Source organism: Rattus norvegicus, chromosome 17 (assembly GCF_021556685.1).
Source record: "Rattus norvegicus strain SHRSP/BbbUtx chromosome 17, alternate assembly SHRSP_T2T, whole genome shotgun sequence".
NCBI lineage: Eukaryota > Metazoa > Chordata > Mammalia > Rodentia > Muridae > Rattus > Rattus norvegicus.
Genome location: NC_141550.1, coordinates 10001650 through 10021007, shown reverse-complemented (window position 1 = coordinate 10021007; position 19358 = coordinate 10001650). Strand labels below are relative to the sequence as shown.

The following is a 19358-nucleotide window of genomic DNA, read 5'->3' as shown; positions in this document are numbered from 1 at the left end:
CCCCCACCCTTCCCCCACATACACCTGCCAGGAGAGGGCATCAGATCCCATTACAGATGGTTTTAAGTCACCATGTGGTTGCTGGGAATTGAACTCAGGACCTCTGGAGCAACCAGTGCTCTTAACCACTGAGCCATCTCTACAGCCCCTCGTATATTTAAAAAACCATACTGGACACACAAGTCATATAGAAAAAAAGAAAAGAAGGAAAGAAGATGGAAGTGGACAGCCACGTGAGGTGGAGGCAAAGCTGGAGAGCTGTATCTGCAAACCTAGGAATGCACGAGCTAAGCTACCAGAAGCTCAAAGAGGCACAGGTCCTGCCTTAGCATCTCCAGGGGGCATGGCTCAGTCACTCCCAGCTTTGGGACTTTAGCCTCCAGAACTGAGACAACAGATTTCTGATGCTCTAAGGCAGCCACTTTTTTTTTTTTCTTTTCTTTTTTTTTTTTTTTTTTTTTGGTACTCTTTAATGGCAATCTTAGGGAACGAATACTGTTGGCAGGTACCCAAATCTTTTCAAACACCATAATGCTTATATGTCTCATAATGGCTTAAATGTCTTGTTTTACAGCCTCTGCTGAAGGGGAAGAAGGTGTGCTCACTGTTGCTTATCCTAAGTCCACAGGGGGGGATAGCGGAAGAGGGAGGCGCATCTGCACTGCAGGCAGCCGGCACTTCTCAGAGGGTCCTGGTCACTCTCAAGGAAGAAGGTTTGGCAGATGCTGTATTTGACGTCCTCTTTACTCAGGCCCTGACACAACCTTAGAGGATGCTGGCCTTATTTCCTACACGAAAGCCAATTCTGTTTGGGGAACCTTAGCTTTCTCGGCTACATATGAGGACAGCAGACCTCCAGACTTGTTAAAGAATCAGAGAGAGCAAGGTTGCAGATCTGTCCTATGAAAGTTTGCCTTCCTTCTTGAGAGGGCAGACGACAGACACAGACAGGTTGCAGGTTCCTGCCTCCAGCTTGCAGCTCCTGGGTTTCCAGGGTAGATCCTCAACCTTTTAAGGACACGAAGCTAGGAAGGTTCTAAGCACAAACTGAGCCCTGACACCGCTTGTGGCTTCCAGAGAAATGAGGATGCTAATAAATAAGTGTAAAAAGAGTTAACACACCCTTTAAGCCAAGAAAAATACATCAGGAGGGACAGTCACAATCAAGTGGACTGACAGGAGTCATGAGGGGCTGGAACAGGGGACCAGGAAGGACAGGGTGGGTGAAAGGGGTAAGGGTCCCGCTTCCCAGCTCCCAGAGACTCAGAGGAACAGAACAGGCGTGTGTGGCAGCTGCCAGAGAAGTTCCACCCTGGCTGAAGCAGCTGCTGCTCTGCCCCACCAAGGCCCGTGGTGACAGGCACTAGCGGGACAGTGGCGTCTGCTTCAGGGACATGAGCACCGAGCGCAGGCGGGACACGTCTTTACATTGCTTGCTGCTCTTAGGGTTGAAGTCACACAGCTGGGCCACCTTCTCCCACTCTGTGCCTGGGGTCTCCTCCTTGGATTCTTTCACAAAAGCCTCTTCCGATGCCCTGAAGGTAGAGAGAGGACAGGTTTTCACAGTTGTCTTCTCCTGAGTCACTAGTGTCCTACTCCCAGTCTGTGGTATGCGGCCTACCCTGGGACGTTAGCCAGAAGATTCCCCATCCCTGTGCCCTAGGACTTCAGCCACCAGGGAACAGCCTTGACATAAGAGACCTAGGCCTAAGTATGGAAGTCATCTAGGCTCAGGGCTTCTGAACTTCCTGTCTCCTCTTCCTGAGAAGTCTTCTCACCGGATCGTGGCCTATTGCTTTTTCTTTGAGCCTGCGTTTCACTAATGTAGCCCAGGTTGGTCTTGAACTCTTGAACTCAGGAGATCTTTCCTCAGCCTCCCCATTTCTGAGATCACATGCACCTGGCTAGCTTGTTGCTTGTCATTTAGTTCTCAGAGTAGAAATTACTTCCTCAGAAAGGCCTTCCCAGTCTGGGTATTCTGTTCAGTCACTCTCTCCCTACCATTCTGTTTTTGTTTGCTTGTTTAAAGCATAGCCAGTGTTGACCTTGAACTCCTGATCGAGCTGAGATTGCAGGTATGTGCTTGTTAGATACATAAGGGCCACCAGCTCTATGTATTTTTCCTTTTTTCATTACTAGGGATTGAAGGGACCTAGGCCTCAGACACAGTGTACCCATACTCGGTCTACAACCGAGCTATGTCTCCACCCTACCTCCCATATTTTCAACACCTCCAAGACCCTGACCAAGAGAGGACACTGACTAACCACCTAATCGACTTTGTAACGGGTGTGGAATTTTCCACATCTCAAGCATATCTGACTACAGAAAACTTCTGAGCCCAGAACAGTTGTCTGGACGGAGCCACAGCCCAGGAAAGGTTCTATTGGAAGCTTCGCTTCAGCTGGAATCTTATTAGGATAAAATCTGGGGTTGTTTCCTCTTCCGGAGTCTGCTTTGATGGTCCTGGGTATTTCTGTCTGTGTGAATGCCAGGCAAGAACTCTACCACACTTCAGTATTCTTGGTTGACGGTTTTGAAAGCCACTGACTTAAGAATGTTCAGCCACAAATGGGGCGTCTGTAACACACACCAGGTTTCAGTGACCATAGTGGAAAAAGGGCAGAAAGATTTTCAAGAGCCAGAGGTCAGGAGGGATGGAGAGAAGCAGTGTCTTCTGGACTTGACAGGACTCTTGTGTCATGAACACACAGGCTGTGCTTACCTGCACAGGATCAAACCAGCCAACAGTCTGGAGTATGAAGGGAAAGACAGTTTTCTTTAATGGTGTGGCTCCTGATTGGTCCACACTGAGGAGTTTGCGAACAGCACAAATTGGATTCAGTTATTTGGTGAGGGGGAAAAGGGATCCAACATTGGGGAGCAGTTGGGAGGTGAGTCAGAGAGCTCTCTGAGTGATCCCACTGTGCCGCGTACTGGAACTGGGCAGGGCTCAAGGGCTCAATGGTGGGACCCTCCATCATAACCTTGCCTTTCTGCTGTGTGCTCAGCTAACCTGAGAGGTGAGAAGCATGGCTTCCACTCTTCTGAGCCTATCTCTGGCCTTAGCGTCCAGTGTGGTGACCGGTCTGTGCTGTGAGGGTTAGACAGCGAGTGTGGATGGAGGGCTTTATCCTTGCAGCTGCCTGTCAGGGTCAAGAGATTACCCCTCTGTCTTTACTGCTGGTCTATGCCCAACAACACAGGCATCGCCGTGGAGCTTGTTGGAAACAGCCTGAGCCTCACTCAGTCCTATGGAACCAGAACCGGCTTTGCCCAGACTCCTTTGGCAATGCGTAGGCAGATGAAAGACTGAGAAGTCTTGAGTCCAACTCTCTCTCCTGTAGAACCTTCTTGGGTTCTCTGGACCATTTCCTTGGTTGCAATAGGAGCACTGAACCCAGTAGTAGTCTACAGTCAGATGTTTCCATGGCTGCTGACTGCCCTGAGGGTCAAATCTAAGCTCCTCAGCTTGGCACTGAGAGTCCAGCTCCCAAGTGGAGGCCTCCCAACATTGGCTTCCTTCCATCCCCACAAACCCAGCCATCAGTCCTCTCCAGCCCTCTGCCCCAGCTGCTTCTCCCATCTAGGGTGTCCTTGTCGACCCTTGCTACCCGGCAAATTCATCTTTAACTCTTAAAGTGTAACTGAGGGTCACGAGTCTCTGAGGCAAGCACTGGGTTCCCAGCAGAGAGTGTGGCTTCCAGAGTTCATGGAATACTCCAACTCATGAGCAGCTTGCAGAGGGAGGGCTGTCTGTCTCTTCTCTGTGTTTGACCAGTGACAGGCATAGAATAAATACTAGCAGGGGGTGGGCGAAAGGAAAAGAAGGCTGCATCCTGTCGTGCCCTGTGTGTGTTAAGGGAGAGGGCAGAGGGCAGAAGGCAGAGGGCAGTGGAGGCTGCAGTGGTGTGGTTCAGCAAGGCCAGGTGTGAAGTGATAAACTATATCAGAAATCACTGTGTCTTCCCTGTAACCTCCCCAGAATCGTCACACACTGCCTGTCACCTGGGGCTGACATCAGAGGAAACCTGATTGACATTCCAAACCTGGAGCAGGCACGGTCCCAGCCACACTCCAAACCCAGACACATGGGAGAGGAGCTGCTATGGAGAGGGCAGGGGCCCGTGCCCAAGTCAGTGCACTTAGGGGCAGGGCAGGGGTAGATTTAGAAAGACTGTTCATGAACAGCCCCCTTCATCTCACCGACCCTCCCCAGGAGGCTTCTCAGGGGAGTGGGGCTGCCCTCCCCCACCCCATGTGAGGTGCGTTCCTTCCTCCACCCCAACTTGGGAACTCTAATGGGCAAAGTTGCCTGCAGTTGGCTGGCAGGACTGAAGTAGAAGGCTGGAAGGCAAGGGCCTGTGCCCCCAGCAGTCCTGGAGCTCGCCTCCTGCTCTGGTCATTGCTCTGAGCCCAACCACATTCATTTATACCACACAGACAAGAGACTCTGAAAAACCGCCGGGCTACCCTCCACAGCCGCCCCTGCAGAGAGCAAAGGAGGCACGTACACATAGCCAATGGTATCAGCATCTGGCTGCTGGTAGAACGCTTTGTCAGCGATCCTTGAGGAAAACCGTTAGGAGAAGGAGTTAGGTGGGGGAAGACAGACAGCAAGACAGGCAGGCACAGGGTTAAAGAGAAAGAGAAACAGTGTGTTAGTACCTCCAAGAGGAGACATGTCAGGAAGTACAATTTAAAACTAAACAGTTGCCCATAAGAGAGCGGGGAGGCCTGGACCGCTGATGGCTCCCAAACCATTCCCTCTACGCTTTGACTCCCTGTAGACCAACATACCACATCCTCTCTTTCCTACCATGATGCCCCCAGGTCTAGAATGTTCTTCCTTACAGCACCCCTCTTTCCTGATGAGCCATGGTCACCCCTCAAAGACAAGTCTCTAGCCCAGTGGTTCTCAACCTTCCCAATGCTGTCACCCCCTTAACACAGTTCCTCATGTTGTGGTGACCCGCAACCATACAATTATTTCTACTGCTACTTCATAACGGTAATCTTGCTACTGTTATGAACTGTAATGCAGGTATGTGGCCCCTGGGGTCACAACCCGCAGGCTGAGAACCACTGCCCTAGACAATGATTCTTCTCCGGCGTGTACATCACTTCTTTGCTTCTACGGTCTTCACACACAGGGCCCCACTGGATGCGTGTTTGGCTCTGTGTGTGTGAGTCTCTCTGAAACTCCAAGGATACAGAAGAGTCCTCATCTGACAGCCAAAGCCCAGCTTAGCATGCAGCAGCTTGATTGCCTTTCCCTTCAGGGAAGATCTTGTATCTTGAAGGGCATAGCATCGGAAACAGGAGAGCATCCATTTCTCTAGTTTGCACCCGTGCCCCACCCTTCTTGTGCCTCACAGGGTCAGCTGCTCCCATTGTAGTCCCTGTGGTTTCCATGGGACTGGCCCCCATAGCAACCCAACCCAATGGGGACTTTCCCCCTGGCTGCGTCCTTTTGGAGCAACCCTTCTGTCTACTGGCAGGGTCACACAGCCCAAGGCAACACTGGCAGGAGCCACTGGATACCTGCTATTCTCCCTGAGCTTACCTAGACCTTAGGGCACAGGCCTGACACTGCTCTTCCCATATGGGGGGGGGGGGGGGATATATGACCAATGGTTGAGCCAGAGTAGAAGGAAGCAGAGCTGAGTAGCAGAAAGAGTGACCAATGACTGACGTCACTTATGCCCCAACGCCACCATCCTGGCCTTCTCATCCACACAGGCCAGGCCACTGCTGTCCTTTCCCTCCTCTGTCACCCTGGGTTGACATACCGTCATTTGCCATTTCTTACAGAAATGACAGCACTCAGGCTGGCTCTTCACTCCCTGCCAGGCCTATGCCCTCTCTGAGTTGCCCACAGAGGGCTTAGGCCCTGGAGAGTCTAGGTAAACTCCAGGCCTTGGCACCCATTCTGCTTCCTCTCAGTCATGGGGAGGGTAAGGGCTTAGGGGTGGTCATGCTATCAGGAAGCCTAGGGTTCCAGCAGCCCTCCTCCCTGTGTCCTCACTGCATCATCCATTCAAGGCAGTCCCCAGCATCACCACCCCACCCCACCCCCCTCCATAGCTCCCTCCATCTTCTCAGAGATGCCCCCGTGTTCCTATGACTCCCTTGGTGTTCTCATGGCTTCCCTCAGCCTCCTTAGCTCCTCTCAGGTTCCCTGGCCTTCACTCACCTGTTGTTGATCTTGTTCTTCTCAACCTGTTCACTTTGGCGCTGGTTCCACTCCTCCAGGTCTTTTTTGGCCTTCTCCCGCCACTCCTGTTCGGTCACCTTCGAGGCAGCATCTGTGAGCCCCGCAGGAGAATGAGTGTAGCAACTTTTCTGTGGAGAACAGCCTCCCTGGCTGCTCCACCCCTGGCCCTAGTCAGCAGCCCCAGGACGCGCCCTCAAGCGCATGGGCCTGCCTTGGCTGCCTAGCCAAGATTCCAAGGCTGCCTTACTCTGGCCCACCCCCCACGCGCGGCAGGTACCGGAAGCTATCCCTGCTGGAGTCACTCTCCCCGAGGTGTGCCCTCACCCAACTCCTGCAGCCTTTTCTTCTGCTCCTCTCTCCACTTGCGGATGCTCTCAGGCTCCTGAGTCAACCTGTCCGCCTGGGCAATCGCAGCGTAGCCATCGGCAGGCCCGTTAGCCTCCTACAACAAAAGCACAGTGTTCCTGGCCCATTGTGGCTGCCCTGCTGTTTTGTGCTACTCTTACTGGTACTGAGATAGCCCTCAAACCAGGACACCCAGGCAGCAACGGGCAACCTCAACCCACACTTGCACCCAGCCCCTGGTGACTACACCCTACCTTTACACTCTGGGTTCCTCTCTGCCAGTAACACAGCTGTGTGGGGTCAGGCTGCTCAACCTCTCAAGGCCTGACCATCGATCCTCCTGGCCAACCCTTTGACACTCCCTTTTGTCCATGGTAAAACAGCATAAATTATAACACTCCCTTGGGTTGATATAGTCATGAGATGAGTTTTGAAACTAAACTGGGGCCTGGAGAGTTGGCACCATGATTAAGAGCACTTGCTGTTCTTGCAGAGGACCCTAGTCCAGTTCCGAGCACCATCATAGCGGCTTACAGCTGTCTGCAACCCAGTTCCAGGGACCCACGTTCCTGCTTCTGGCCTCAATAGACATTTGCATGCAAGTGGTGTACACATACATACGTCCAAGCAAAACACTCATACACATAAAGTAACCCTTTAAAAAAACTGTAACTGTCATGTCTGGCACACAATGCTTGTGTGCCTTGTTTTACCGTCATTAAAACCTATCTCTGTTACAGGCCTGTCACATGATAAAACTTACATAGCCTAACAGGACCTCGTCCCTAATGTGTTCATTTGGCAATCGGAGTGTCACCTTTGTGACAGCAGGGCCTCATCTGGTGTTTCCTTACCACAGTGCCCATAGGAGACAACAGACTTTTCCCAAGAGAACACACACAGCCCAGCAACAGGCAAAACAGCTATGACTAAAACTCTGCCGTGGCCAGGCGGTGGTACACACAGCACTCAGGAGGCAGAGGCAGGCGGATCTCTGGGTTCAAGGCCAGACAAGTCTACAGATTGAGATCCAGGACAGCCAGGGCTACACAGAGACACAGTATCTTGAAAAACCAGAACAAAGTCAAACTTCGCTATGACAGTGAGGCACAGAACAGCTGGAGAGAAGGCTCAACAGTAAAGAACATGGCTGCTCTTTCAGAGGACCTAGGTTTGCTTCCCAGCACCCACAGGGCTGCTCACAATGATCTGTAGCTCCAGTTCCACAGGATCTGGAGTGTAGGCTCCAGGCACACACCTTTCTGTGGTGGTTTGAATGAGACTGGCTGTCCATATTTGCATATATGTAAATGCTGGGTCCCCAGTTGGTGGAACTGTTTGGAAAGGATCAGGAGGTGTGGCTTTGTTGGAGGAGCTGTGTCAAGGAGATGGGGGTTGTCTTGGAAGTTTCAGAAGCCCACCCCACTGCTAGTTAGCTCTATCTGTCTCATGCTAATGCATCAAGTATCTCTCTGGTACTGCTCCTGCATCATGGCTGCCTGCCTACTGCCTGCTCACTGCCATGGTCATGGACTCCAACCCTCTGAAACTGTAAGCCTCGAATAAACTCGTTCTTCTCTAAGTTGCCTTGGTCATGGTGTCTTAATCACAGCAATAGAAAAGTAACTTAAGACACAGGCAAAATATCCTTACACACAAAATAAAATAATAAAACTTTGCTGTGGTAAACTTGGACTCTAAAGCCATACAGACCCATTGCTGGAACCGCAAAGATGTGTGCATGTTTTCCTCACTGAAAATGGGATTCATAGTAAAACTGTCTCTCAGACCTGATGCTGGGATTTGACGCAACGCAATTCGTAAGGTATTTATTTCTTTGTGTAGATACAGGGCCTCACGTAGCCCATGATAGCCCAGAACTTGCTCTATACCTGAAGGTAACCTTGAACTTCTGATTAACCTGCCATCTCCAGAATGCAGCAACCATGTCTGGGTCACTGCGCCAGGGTTGTGTCCTATTATGTTCCATTGCGCTGATGAAACCCAAAGTGTATGCTTAGCGAGCAAGTCTTCCAACCGAGCTCTGTTCCCAACTCTGTAAACAGACAGAAGAGCGTCTGCCACAGGATGATTGATGGCTCTCATTTTGTGTTTGCCAGAGAGGACCTGACTGTGGGAGTCAGAGGACAACTTGAGGAAATGGGTTCTCTCCTTTCCTCTGCAGGTGCTGGGGTTGAGCTCAGGTCTTCAGGCTTAGCAACAAATATCTTTACTGCTTCTCCATCTCACCAGCCGATGGCCGTCAGCTCCCACTCCGTTTGTATAGAAGGAACACCGAGGCCAAGAAAGATGGACAGATGCAGCGGGTGGGTTCAGCTCTGAGTTGACAGAGCTTGGTTCAGAAATGTTGGGGGTTGTGTACCTGGGTCAGTGTGGATGGGATACCTCTGGTCTGAGAGACCCTTTCACTCTGAAGGATGGGAGTGTGGGCCCTGCCACCGTGCCTGGCACTTTCACTCTGCCCTCCATGTTCCTGTGGGCGCCAACCCCACAGGGCTCCTACTGCAGTGTGCCCCGATTCCTTCCTCCAGCCACTGAAATCTTCACCATAGGCCTTGGAAGTTTCTACTACTGAGCCGCACCATAACCCGAGTTCTTGACCATTTTATCAACTTGAATTCTTAGGCTTTTTTATCTTCAGGGGTGCTGAAACCGACCCCATCTGGATCCCAGGGGACACCATATTTCATTGTCCTCAAAGAGCTTGTTGCTGTCTGAAATGGCTTACCTGTTTACAAGGTTACTTTCTGTCCCCACCCCAGCCCTCTAGCAGCCTAAGACAGGATGCTCCACAAAACCAGAGACTGCCTGATACTACACAGCATCCAGGGCAGGAGGGCCAAGATGAGGGAGGGTTTACTGAGGCTAGAGATGTAACTCAACAGGAGAGGGTATCTCTCATAAGACCCTGGGTTCAAGTACAACCCAAGGGACAAGGAGGAGGAAGAGGGGAGGAAGAGATAATTTATTAAATTCATATATATGGAGGTACTCGTGGACAGGGATGGACAAGATAGCCTGTCTTCTGGTTGCTCGAGATGGGAAGTCCTTCAGAGATGAGGGTCACAGAGGATGGCTGTACTGTATAGTACAGGCTAGGTGTGAGGCCAGACAAAAAATGACATAGCCATTCGTGCCTGGGAGCAGAGAAGCAAAGGACAAGAAAAGGGCCTTATGTGCCAGGATCCAGCAAGCTAAAGGACCAAATGGGGCAGGTCCTTGGGAAACTCTTCGGGGCAGAGGTGCTAACAAAGGCAGGAGGAAGTGGAAGGAAGACTGGAGGAGCATCTCTGGGTAGTCCTAACATTAGGGCTCAGAGCACATGGTAGTAAATGGGTGGCTTTGATCTCTGCAATTCCACTCCGAAGGTTTTACTGCCCTTGTTTTATAGGTAAGGGGACTCTAGTTCCAAAGTGCCACAGACGCCCTTGGCAAGCCCGTGACAGACTGAATAGCTGTGCCACAGAAGAGCTAACAGGAACACTGCCTGATTCCCACCCTGCCCTGGTCTCCTCCAGTGGCCTCCTTGTCCCCATCACCCCTGTGGTGAGGACTGAATCCAGGGCCTTAGGCAGGTGAGACAAACACCCAGCCACACTCCTGGGCCCCAACCTGGCTAAGTGACCTCAAGATTAAAGACTTTGTCCCTTCAGGGTCCCTACCTCTCCCATCCCCCCCACACACACCTCTCTCCTGCCTCCAGGCCACTCCTAAGCTGACTTAGTGCACGTCAGTAATGTATAAGGCTGTCAGGGTTACAGAGTGCTTTTCCCAGCAACCCTGTGCGAACAACAGGGCAGGGCCGCGAATCCCCATTTTACAAACGAGAAACCAGGCTCAGAAAGGTTAGGTAGCTAATTCAAAGTCATCCAGCAGGGAAAAGCCAGAAAATGAAGTCCCGGCATCCTCTGCTGCCTGAGGTCTGGGTATGAAGCCTGGGCAGCCCTTGGAGCAGGTCCACAACACATCCAGGGTACTGAGGCTCAGAGTTCCAACCCCTGGAAGTAGACATGGCCTATTCCAGGCCCACGGTATGAAGTCTACCTAAGCTGCGAACACCCCCCTGCACCACATGAGAGACCACTGATACAGTATGGTTGGGAGTTACATTAGGCAATCCTACCCAGCCCTGTGTCTGTGGCCTCTTGGGGCTTTCCTGACTTATCCCTCTATGTAGCAGACTCCATAGGGCCTCGGGATGAACCCTGCACCAACTGTCTCACCTTCTGTGCCTTTACACATGCTGTTCCCTCAGCCAGGGCCAGCCCTGCCTCCCTTGAAACCCACTTCCTGTGTCACTTCCCTATTGGGCTTCCAGGCTTCCAGCGCCTGTGTAACTAGAACGGCTATTAAATCTTGAGCAAAACAGGGATAATAAAAGAAACCTGGTAATGGGTGTTGGGAGGATTAAGTAGGTTAATCCCTGCAAAGCCCTCAGTTGTTTTCGGACACAAAAACACAAAAAGAACTCAAGCTGTTAGGTTTGGGTTTTTTTGTTTTTTTGTTTTTCTTTTTTTCTGAGCTGGGGACCCAGGGCCTTGCGCTTGCTAGGCAAGTGCTCTACTGCTGAGCTAAATCCCCAACCCCAGGTTTGGGGTTTTTTTGGTTGATTTTTTTTTAAGGGCCTCAAGATGAAAAATGTGCCCAGGTTAGCTTTGAACTTCTGACCCTCTTGCCTCAGCATTACCCTCAAATCCAAGCTCCTAGGCTATACTGATTTCTCTCCAGGTTTCCTGGGCCTTCCCCAGAATTCCATTAGACGTAAACTCCGGGGACAAACACTCCATTGGCTTTGCCTTCACATCCACCACTGCAGGCCTGGACCCGGAAGAACTCGGGTTGAGAAATGAATGAACAAACGAGTGGTTAGAAAGCTAGGGGAGGGGCCGGGAAAGGCACTGCTGGACATTGTATCAGAGAGGCCTGGCTTACAGTGCCTGTCCTGCCATGCACCGGGTGACAGCCCTTGAGAAAAACCCCTCTCCTGGGCAATCCTGACTTTGAACCTGTGAAATGACAGCCTCTTGCTCAAGGCATCTAATAAGGCTCACATAATGAATGCAACAGCCACAAAATCGCCCCACAGCCCACTTGTGTTAAAAAACATGAGTCTGCGGCTCACTGTCAGGCTCACTGTCACCATGTGCTTAGGGCCCACACTACTAGACAGCTGAGCACAGCAGGGTTGCTGGCAGGCAGGTCCTGAGAAATGCCTCACTGACTTTTCTCCGGGTTGCTTTGGATTTTTTTTTTTTTTTTCTGCCCGTGCCAGTAAGCATCAGGGGCCACACTGAGGCTCACCCATGTCTATCTGAGCCTCCTAGGTAGGAGATGGGGTCACTTCTAGAAGGTCGAGCAGCCTAGGGCTATAGTGGCCATATACTAGTGATCAAAGTACTCAGAACTCCTCCAAAGTACCATCAAGGAAAGGGCTAGGTATGGTCAGGAGCAAAAAACAAGAGGCTACAGGCGGGCCAGCTGACCTCCACTCAGCCTCCTGGTCCCCTCTTTGGAGGGACGTCTCTGTTGGCCCCCACTTTGAAAGCTGGGCTTTCAAGTGCATGCTAAAACTCCACGGTATATCCAGGGTATATCCACCGTCAGGATTGAGCAGCTAAGCTAAGCTGGGCTGAGCTGTTGAATCCTCTAAGGAGCTCACAGGAGGAGAGATGCAAAGGGGGTGGGGGTGGAGAGGGAGCTGGGGGAGGGGCATGGAAAGGAGAGGAGTTCTGCAGCGGTCCTCCAAGCCCTGTCCCTGTCACCCAAGTAGCCAAAGGAGCTGGAATGGGTGTTTATTAAACTTCTCCTCAGGCTGTGCTGCGGATGAGGCTTGCGGCCAGTCACTCACCTAGTCGACTAGAACAGACTGAAGCAAAAGGCTCTACCCAGAGTGGTGGATGCGCTGGGTTTGTGCAGGCCAAGGTTTTTGCCGGGAAAGTGCGCGCCACACACCACTCACTCTGCCTACCCTACGGATAGTTTTCTGGGTCCAGCAGCAGAGCAAAGCACAGGTCAAAGTGTCTGCAGGGCAGGCAGGAAGGCGCTTTGCTGCAAAGTCAATTAAACTTCTGTGACCTTCCTTTGCCCAGGAGTATTCAAGGGCAGTAAGGGTGTGGCGTGATCTGCAGATCAACATGCCTGGGGCGTTGTGGTAGCAGAGAATAAGAATTGCTCCTGAAACTCCACTCTTCACATCCCCTAATGGACAGTGACGCTGAAGGAGGCAGTGGATGGCTAGGAGAGCCAAGGCCAGGAGAGCCAAATCGTTCAAGTGAGGAAAACTCCATCTGTGAATCTCTTCAATATCTGTTGAAACTTCAAGCTTCTCCTCAATTGAAAAGCGAAGAGTATGTTCCTCAGAATGTTCTAGATGCTCTTGCAGTTCCAAATGCTACTCCAGCAGTTTCACTGCAGAACAGAGACCCTTTGAGCCATTAAAGTCTTCGTGGGTGTTCCTGGAGCCTGGAAACAGCCTGACCAAAGTCCTAACAGCACAGGAACAATACTTCCTTAGCTCTCCTCTACTCAACTGGACCCGAAGCCGGGGTCCTAGGGAGAGACTATTCTAACTCACTGTTGAGTCATTTTCCAGAAATGGGGCTAGGCCAGTTTTCCTGTGTTAGGACGAGCCCATCCCACTTACATAAGAGAGTATTGTTTATTCTCCCAGGATCCAAGAGGCCAACTCCTCCACAGGGTGGGGCTCAGGAGATCCGGAAGCTTCAGGCCCCAACAAGGGCGGCATCTTACCTGCTCACGTAGAGAATTAAAACTCACGTAGTAGAGGCTCAGCCCCACCCACCTAGACGTCCGGGGGTTCTCCGCACTATGTGGGGTTTGGGGATATCATATCATTGGCATGTGCGCTCTCTCCGTCTGCGTGTTTTGTTCTGTTTCTGTGGTCCTAGGGAGTTTAACTTAGAGCTTCTCTACTGAGCCGTATCCCCAGTCGGCCTTCAGCTAGCACACATTCTACCCTCCCATCCACACCGTACCAGCCCCTATAGTAGGAAGAGGAAGCCAGGGCCTCTTACTCTCAGGGCCGACCACTGTTAACAATTGGAATGACTTTTCCAAATATTCTGTGCAAACACTTAAAAAGTAAAAATAACGGTACATCATTCATTCTGCAAGTTGCTTTCATAAGGGCATGCATGCCTATAGGGACAGGAAGGGACAGGAAGCTCGCTAGCCCTTTGGAACAGGCGACCTAGGCCCCCGATTTTGGACATGTAGGTTATTTCTAGTTTGTCTGCTGTGACAAACCATCCTGAAGAGAATCTGGAGAGAACCCTTTCCAATCATTTGCCTAGAGGGAAATTCCATACGTAATCGCCTGATCAAAGAGCCTACCCAGTTAAAGTGCCCACAGGTGTGGGAGATGGCCAGTCAGATCGGCCTCCCATCAGAGGCACCTGCCCCGGCACAGCTCTGCTTCCCTCCATCCCACACCACTCCTTCCTGTAGCTAGAGACTCCTGAGGACAACCCGAGGGACTCCTCAGTCAGTCCCTGCCTCCCTCACACAACGAGAAAACAGTCAGTGTAGCAAACGTGGTGATCTCCAGTGACCTAAATGACCTCCAACGGAGAAACAAGTTACTGAGCCTGAGACAGTCCGTCCCACCTCTGCTTACCTGAAACACATCTCCATTGACTGTAGTCCCCATGTCCTCCGAACCACCTGGAAAGAGCAAGGAGACAGAGTCATTCACAGTCCAGCTTACAGACACAGAACGCTCCTGTCTTTGCCTCTGGAGCCAACCTGTGCATACACCCATGGGTACGCTGATACATCCCCTCATCCCCTCGATGTAATGGATAGATAAACAACGAGGCTCAGGCCCTGACTGTTCCCATGCGCACCCACTGTCATACCTAATATGTGCCGCAGCCCTATGATGAAACTGTTAGTAACCCATTTCACAGATGCTCACGTGGAGGCTCAGAAGGCTACTGTGATTGCTCCAGATCACCTGGCAGGGCTCTGTTCCTCACCTAAGAAGTTAAGTGTGAAGCTGGTACCTGCTAAGTAGACAGGGGTACTGTGAGCTTAGGGAGAGGCCACGGGGGATGAGGGAGAGAGGGGTCTGTGTCTCTGCATGTCCTGCCGGAACCTTGAGCAACCGCTCTGCCTGGGCAAGCAGGACTCACAGCTCCCCCTGGGCAACGCTTGGCCTATTTTTCCCTCTCTGTGCCCCTCCCAGGGTTTCACTTCACGGCGACTCCTCACAATCCCTTTATCCAACATCCAGTTACTCACAAACTACCTGTAGCTCCTGCCGCAACAGCAACCCTTACGGTTGCCTTCCACTCGCTCCAACGCCCTGTGCCCTCGCCGTCTCAGACCTACACTCCTGCTTTGGTTGGGTCTGTCCTGCTACTGGCAAACAAAAGTGCCTTGGCTTGGAGCCACACCCATGCATGGGGCCTGGGCTTCTCTCTACAAGTTCAGTCCCTAGATGCCAAATGAACAAATTAGTTTTTTTAATGGTGTGCAAGTCACCTCCTATAGGGGACCTACTTCCCAAGGCACCAAAAGACTGTGTTGTGTCTTAGGGGTGCACTGGACACTACACAGGGTGTCCCACTCTCTTCTACAGTGACCCTGTATGCCCCAGGGGCATGTACTTCTTACCAGACTCTAGATGCATATTTTTTTTTCCCAGCTAAGGGCCCCTGCATAGAACGGATGAGCAAGACGGCCAAATGAGAGCTGAAGTCTTCTTTGGGGCTCACTGTAATTGACAAGGCCTCTCTGAGACTGCCACGCCTGCTAGCTGTGAGCCACAAGCAGGCCTTATGTGGTCACCGCACACAGACAATCAGCCCTGTACGGGATAGACTGGCCTCTGAGGAGCAACAGTACTTCCGGCCTAAGCCTGACAGGATTGAAGGGGGCTACCCAGCCTCATGTAAATCACCTGTCACTGATATAAATGGTAACTTATTTACCACCAAGCAGTGATTAATCCTGAATCCACTACGACAGCTCTCACCTCACCCCCTCTGGTAGGGTTTCTACATACAAGTGGCCTGCTCTCTGAATGAGGTGATCCCAAAAGACTATGAGCATCTTCCTCAGAGGGGCTTCTGGGCTATCTTCTCTACCTAGCCTTGGGATGCCAGGGTCCATTCCTGATGCTATGTACTGATGGGAACGGCTTTTTGGAGATGCAGCACCACTTCTCTTTAACCTGATCTGCCTCCAGCAGACCCCTCTTTAGCAAGGCCACATGGATTTCCCGTTGCCTACCCAGGCCTCCAGGAAAATGGGTCATTGTTAGCCTCTTTGGGACAGCATACACACTCACTCTCGGAATCACCAGCGTGTATCCCCACAGGGCTCTTGCACATTTAGGATTCCAACTCTAAAACAGTGCCCGGCAGAACAAACACAGCAAGGCAAATAACGAGTCCCAAGGATAGGGTTTTTGGTGTGCAACCTCCTCGGGAATAAGGGCAAAGGATCCAGAACATTCCTGAGAGCTTACTGAGGCCAGCAGGGGCAATAGGATTACACGGAGCTGGCCCATAAGTCAGTCTAGCCAAGAGCCGGGAGAACAGGGTGTGAAAGTGTAGAGCATTTGGGCAGTGCCCAAGGCTGATGAATGGAAACAAAGTATCCGCGGCTCAGGCCCGCTGCAGATCTGGCGAGAGGGAAGGCTCAGTGGGGTTCCGGTTCAGGCCTAAGCCAGACACAGCTTTCCCCAGGCAGCCAGCCTGAGAGCCAGCGCAGTGAAGCAGTTGAACTCCCGCACAGAACTGCTATCAGAAGACCTCATTGTCTAAGGGAGGTGACTCAGAGGTGTGCATTGGTGGCTGCTGTTAGAATCAGATTCTTTTCAGCTCCCAGAAGGCCCAGACAGTTCACCTCAGACCACCCAGGCTTCTACCATTCCCTGCGATGCAGAGGTGTGTCCCACCACCTGGGCTTTGGAGAATGGGGTCCCTTTTTTTTTTTTTTTTTTCCGGAGCTGGGGACCGAACCCAGGGCCTTGTGCTTGCTAGGCAAGCACTCTACCACTGAGCTAAATCCTCAACCCCAGAATGGGGTCCCTTCTTTTTATGCTTGAACAGCCGTTGAACTCCCTCCTGAAGCATCCCCTTCTTCCCCAAACTGTCACTCCGAAGGGCAGCTGGGCACCTGCAGCATCAAATGTAGGAGTCCGGGAGACTCTCAGAGGGCCATGTCCCTGGCAGCTCCCCTAAGGATTATCCCCACTGTCCCCCTCCAGGTTATCTCATATCTAGGGCCATTCAGTGCCCTACCCACTCAGATTGTCAGTCCCTAGGAAAGATGACAACTTGCAAAATCCCAGGTTCATGTGGCCATCCTCAGCCCGAACCGCATCTGTCTTTCTCCTGAGTTTCTGACAACCTGGGACCTCCTAACGAGGGAAAAGACTGTTCTCAAGGGGTAACCGTGGACAAGTGAGTCCCATGCAGGAACTTAGGTAGCTTCACTGGGACAATGAAGGGCCTATGTTGAGGTACTGAGAGCTGCTATTTCAGACCTGCATGGATGGCTTGGCTAGACCCTGCTGCTCCTTGCCTTATCCAATCATCCCCTAAGAAGACCCCAAGACCTATCATTCATGGCTGTGTGGCCCTAGGCAAGACATTCAAACTCCAGGGTTTTTTTCTTTTTAATTATTATTATTATCTATGTCTTATTTATGTGTGTGTTTTGTGTGTACAGCGCACACTTGTATGTGAGGTCAGAGGACAATTTGTGGGCGTGAGTTCTCTCTACCACGTGGTTTCCACGAACCGAGCTCAGGTGTCATCACCTGGGTTGATTTACCTTGACTCCCCAAGCCATCCTGATAATCCCTCAAACTCTAGCTTCGTGTATGTTACAGAAGGCTTATTACACTCTTATGTCAGAGTTCATTCAACTGCTTGGCCATAGATACAGTTTCTTCTTCTTTCTGTGTCCCCAGCAGGGATGGCAACACAGTAAAATGTTGAATGAAAGGAAGATAAACATAATATCTACAATTCTTATTTCCAACAGGACCCATTAAACCTCTTTAACATGACACCAAAAAAGAAAAAAAAAAAAAAAAGAAAGAAAGAAAGAAAGAAAAGAAAGGAAACAAGATCTATTAGGAGTGCAACCAGGAAGGTTCATATTTTTACTAAATATTTAAGTATATTTATAAGAACAAACAGGAAGGGTACAGCCCATGGTCATGTGTGCCCCTGTCCAGACCTACAGTCAGGCTCTTGAAAGACTGTGTGGTACGGACAAGACTCAGCATCCGACAGAAGGGGTTTAATTCTCGATTGCTACTTCCTAGTTGTTTTAACACCCTTTGAAGCCAGTTCTGAAATGGGTTCCGTAACGTGTATGAAATTATTCTATGTAATTAACATTGTCTCCTGCAGGACGGCAGGTGGTCCCCAAGGAAGAGCTGCTGCGAGTTCTCCTGCGAGCGCCCCCTGCTTCCTTGCAGAATGGAACGCTAAGCCCTCCTGGGTCAGGAGGACTGTGTCTGTCCCACACCTGTACCACTTAGCTAGGACAATGGGACAGTCTCAGAACCGAGCAGGGGGAGGGTTCCAGAGCCAGACGGTGGAGGAGTTGGCCTGGAGATGAAATGTCATGACTAAAATTCCTGTCCCCAGAGTCAGCAGATCCAGCCTCAGCGCAGGCTCCAACTCATCTCCCGGCTCCTCCCTCTTTTCCCAGGCCTCACAGATACACACAGCCCCCCGGGGTACCCCTGGTCACCCTGGATAGCTGGGTTCAGACTACTGCAGGAACCCAGGCCGGGTCTGATCGAGACTGGGCCTCCCGCCCCCGGTGGTGGCCTCGGCCCCCCGTTCCAGGCCGCTGCGCTGACTCACCCCCGCTCGCGAGTCCGGGCTGCGCAGAGGCCACCTGGCTGGCGGCAGGTGCCCCGAAACCCGAGTCATTCTCGATGCCAGCAATCTCGCTCTCCTGCTGGGCCAGGAAGGCGGCCGCCGGGTCCTCCTCGGCGGCCTCGGGGGCCCCGCTCTCCGACGACGAGAAGAAGCCGAAGTCCTCAGCCATCTTCCCCGCGTGGCTGCTGTCACCTCCCGCCCGCACCCGCGGCCCGCACTTCCCGTCACCCGCCGGGCTTGCCTGTCACTGCGGCTGCAGCGGCGGCGGGAGGAGTCGCGGCGGGAATGTGGTGACGTCAGCGGCCGAGGGCGGGGCCCGCGGGGCTGGGTGGTCGCCCCGCCCTCGGTTCGAGCCCCGGGGCAGCCCACCTACCGCCTCACCAGCCCCAGAGCGTGCAAGCCTCCCGAGCCCGCCCGGGTCCATTCACGGAAAAGTTTCTCCTATTTTTGTAGCTGCGTGATATGAACGCCCTTTTCCTGCGTAGGAGGAGGGAGCTGAGTGCCCGGTGCGCGCAGCAGAGCCTTGTTCTCTTGGCCTAGGACGGCACGAATCATCCCGCCGCCCTATCTGTGTGATGATCCCCTGAAATCAGGGACGGTTCCTCTTTCTCTGTGTCTGGTGACATTGATGTTCGAGAAGGCAACTGGCTGATTGTTTTGTCTCTCCACTTGAGCTCTTTCTTTAGTTATTCAGATTAATGTGACCGAGTTCTTACAGCAGAATGTCAGTTTGTCCCATTATTGGTTAGGTTCACGTTGATCATTCAGTACAGGTGGAGCCTGTTCTCTCCACAGTAAAGTTGCCATTTTCTTTGGTAATTAACAATATATGTTTTGAGACAGCAGATTGTATGTCATGCCTCAAACTCTCACTGCAATCATTTTCGCTTTTTTTTTTAATG

General features: G+C 51.8%; 1 protein-coding gene across 2 annotated transcripts; it reads right to left on the bottom strand.

The window, feature by feature from the left end:
* Positions 1-1098: 1098 nt before the first annotated feature.
* On the bottom strand, positions 1099-18705 carry Cltb (clathrin, light chain B). 2 transcript variants are annotated; one of them, NM_053835.2, is made up of 6 exons: positions 18439-18705; positions 14220-14266; positions 6542-6659; positions 6197-6308; positions 4515-4568; positions 1099-1535 (listed from the first exon to the last, which is right to left on the bottom strand). In NM_053835.2, the coding sequence occupies exons 1-6, from the start codon at positions 18623-18625 to the stop codon at positions 1364-1366; spliced, it is 690 nt and encodes a 229-aa protein (NP_446287.1). In that variant the 5' UTR covers positions 18626-18705; the 3' UTR covers positions 1099-1363. The 2 variants fall into 2 exon arrangements, with proteins under 2 accessions (NP_446287.1, NP_001426667.1); NM_001439738.1 differs by lacking the exon at positions 4515-4568.
* Positions 18706-19358: the final 653 nt, after the last annotated feature.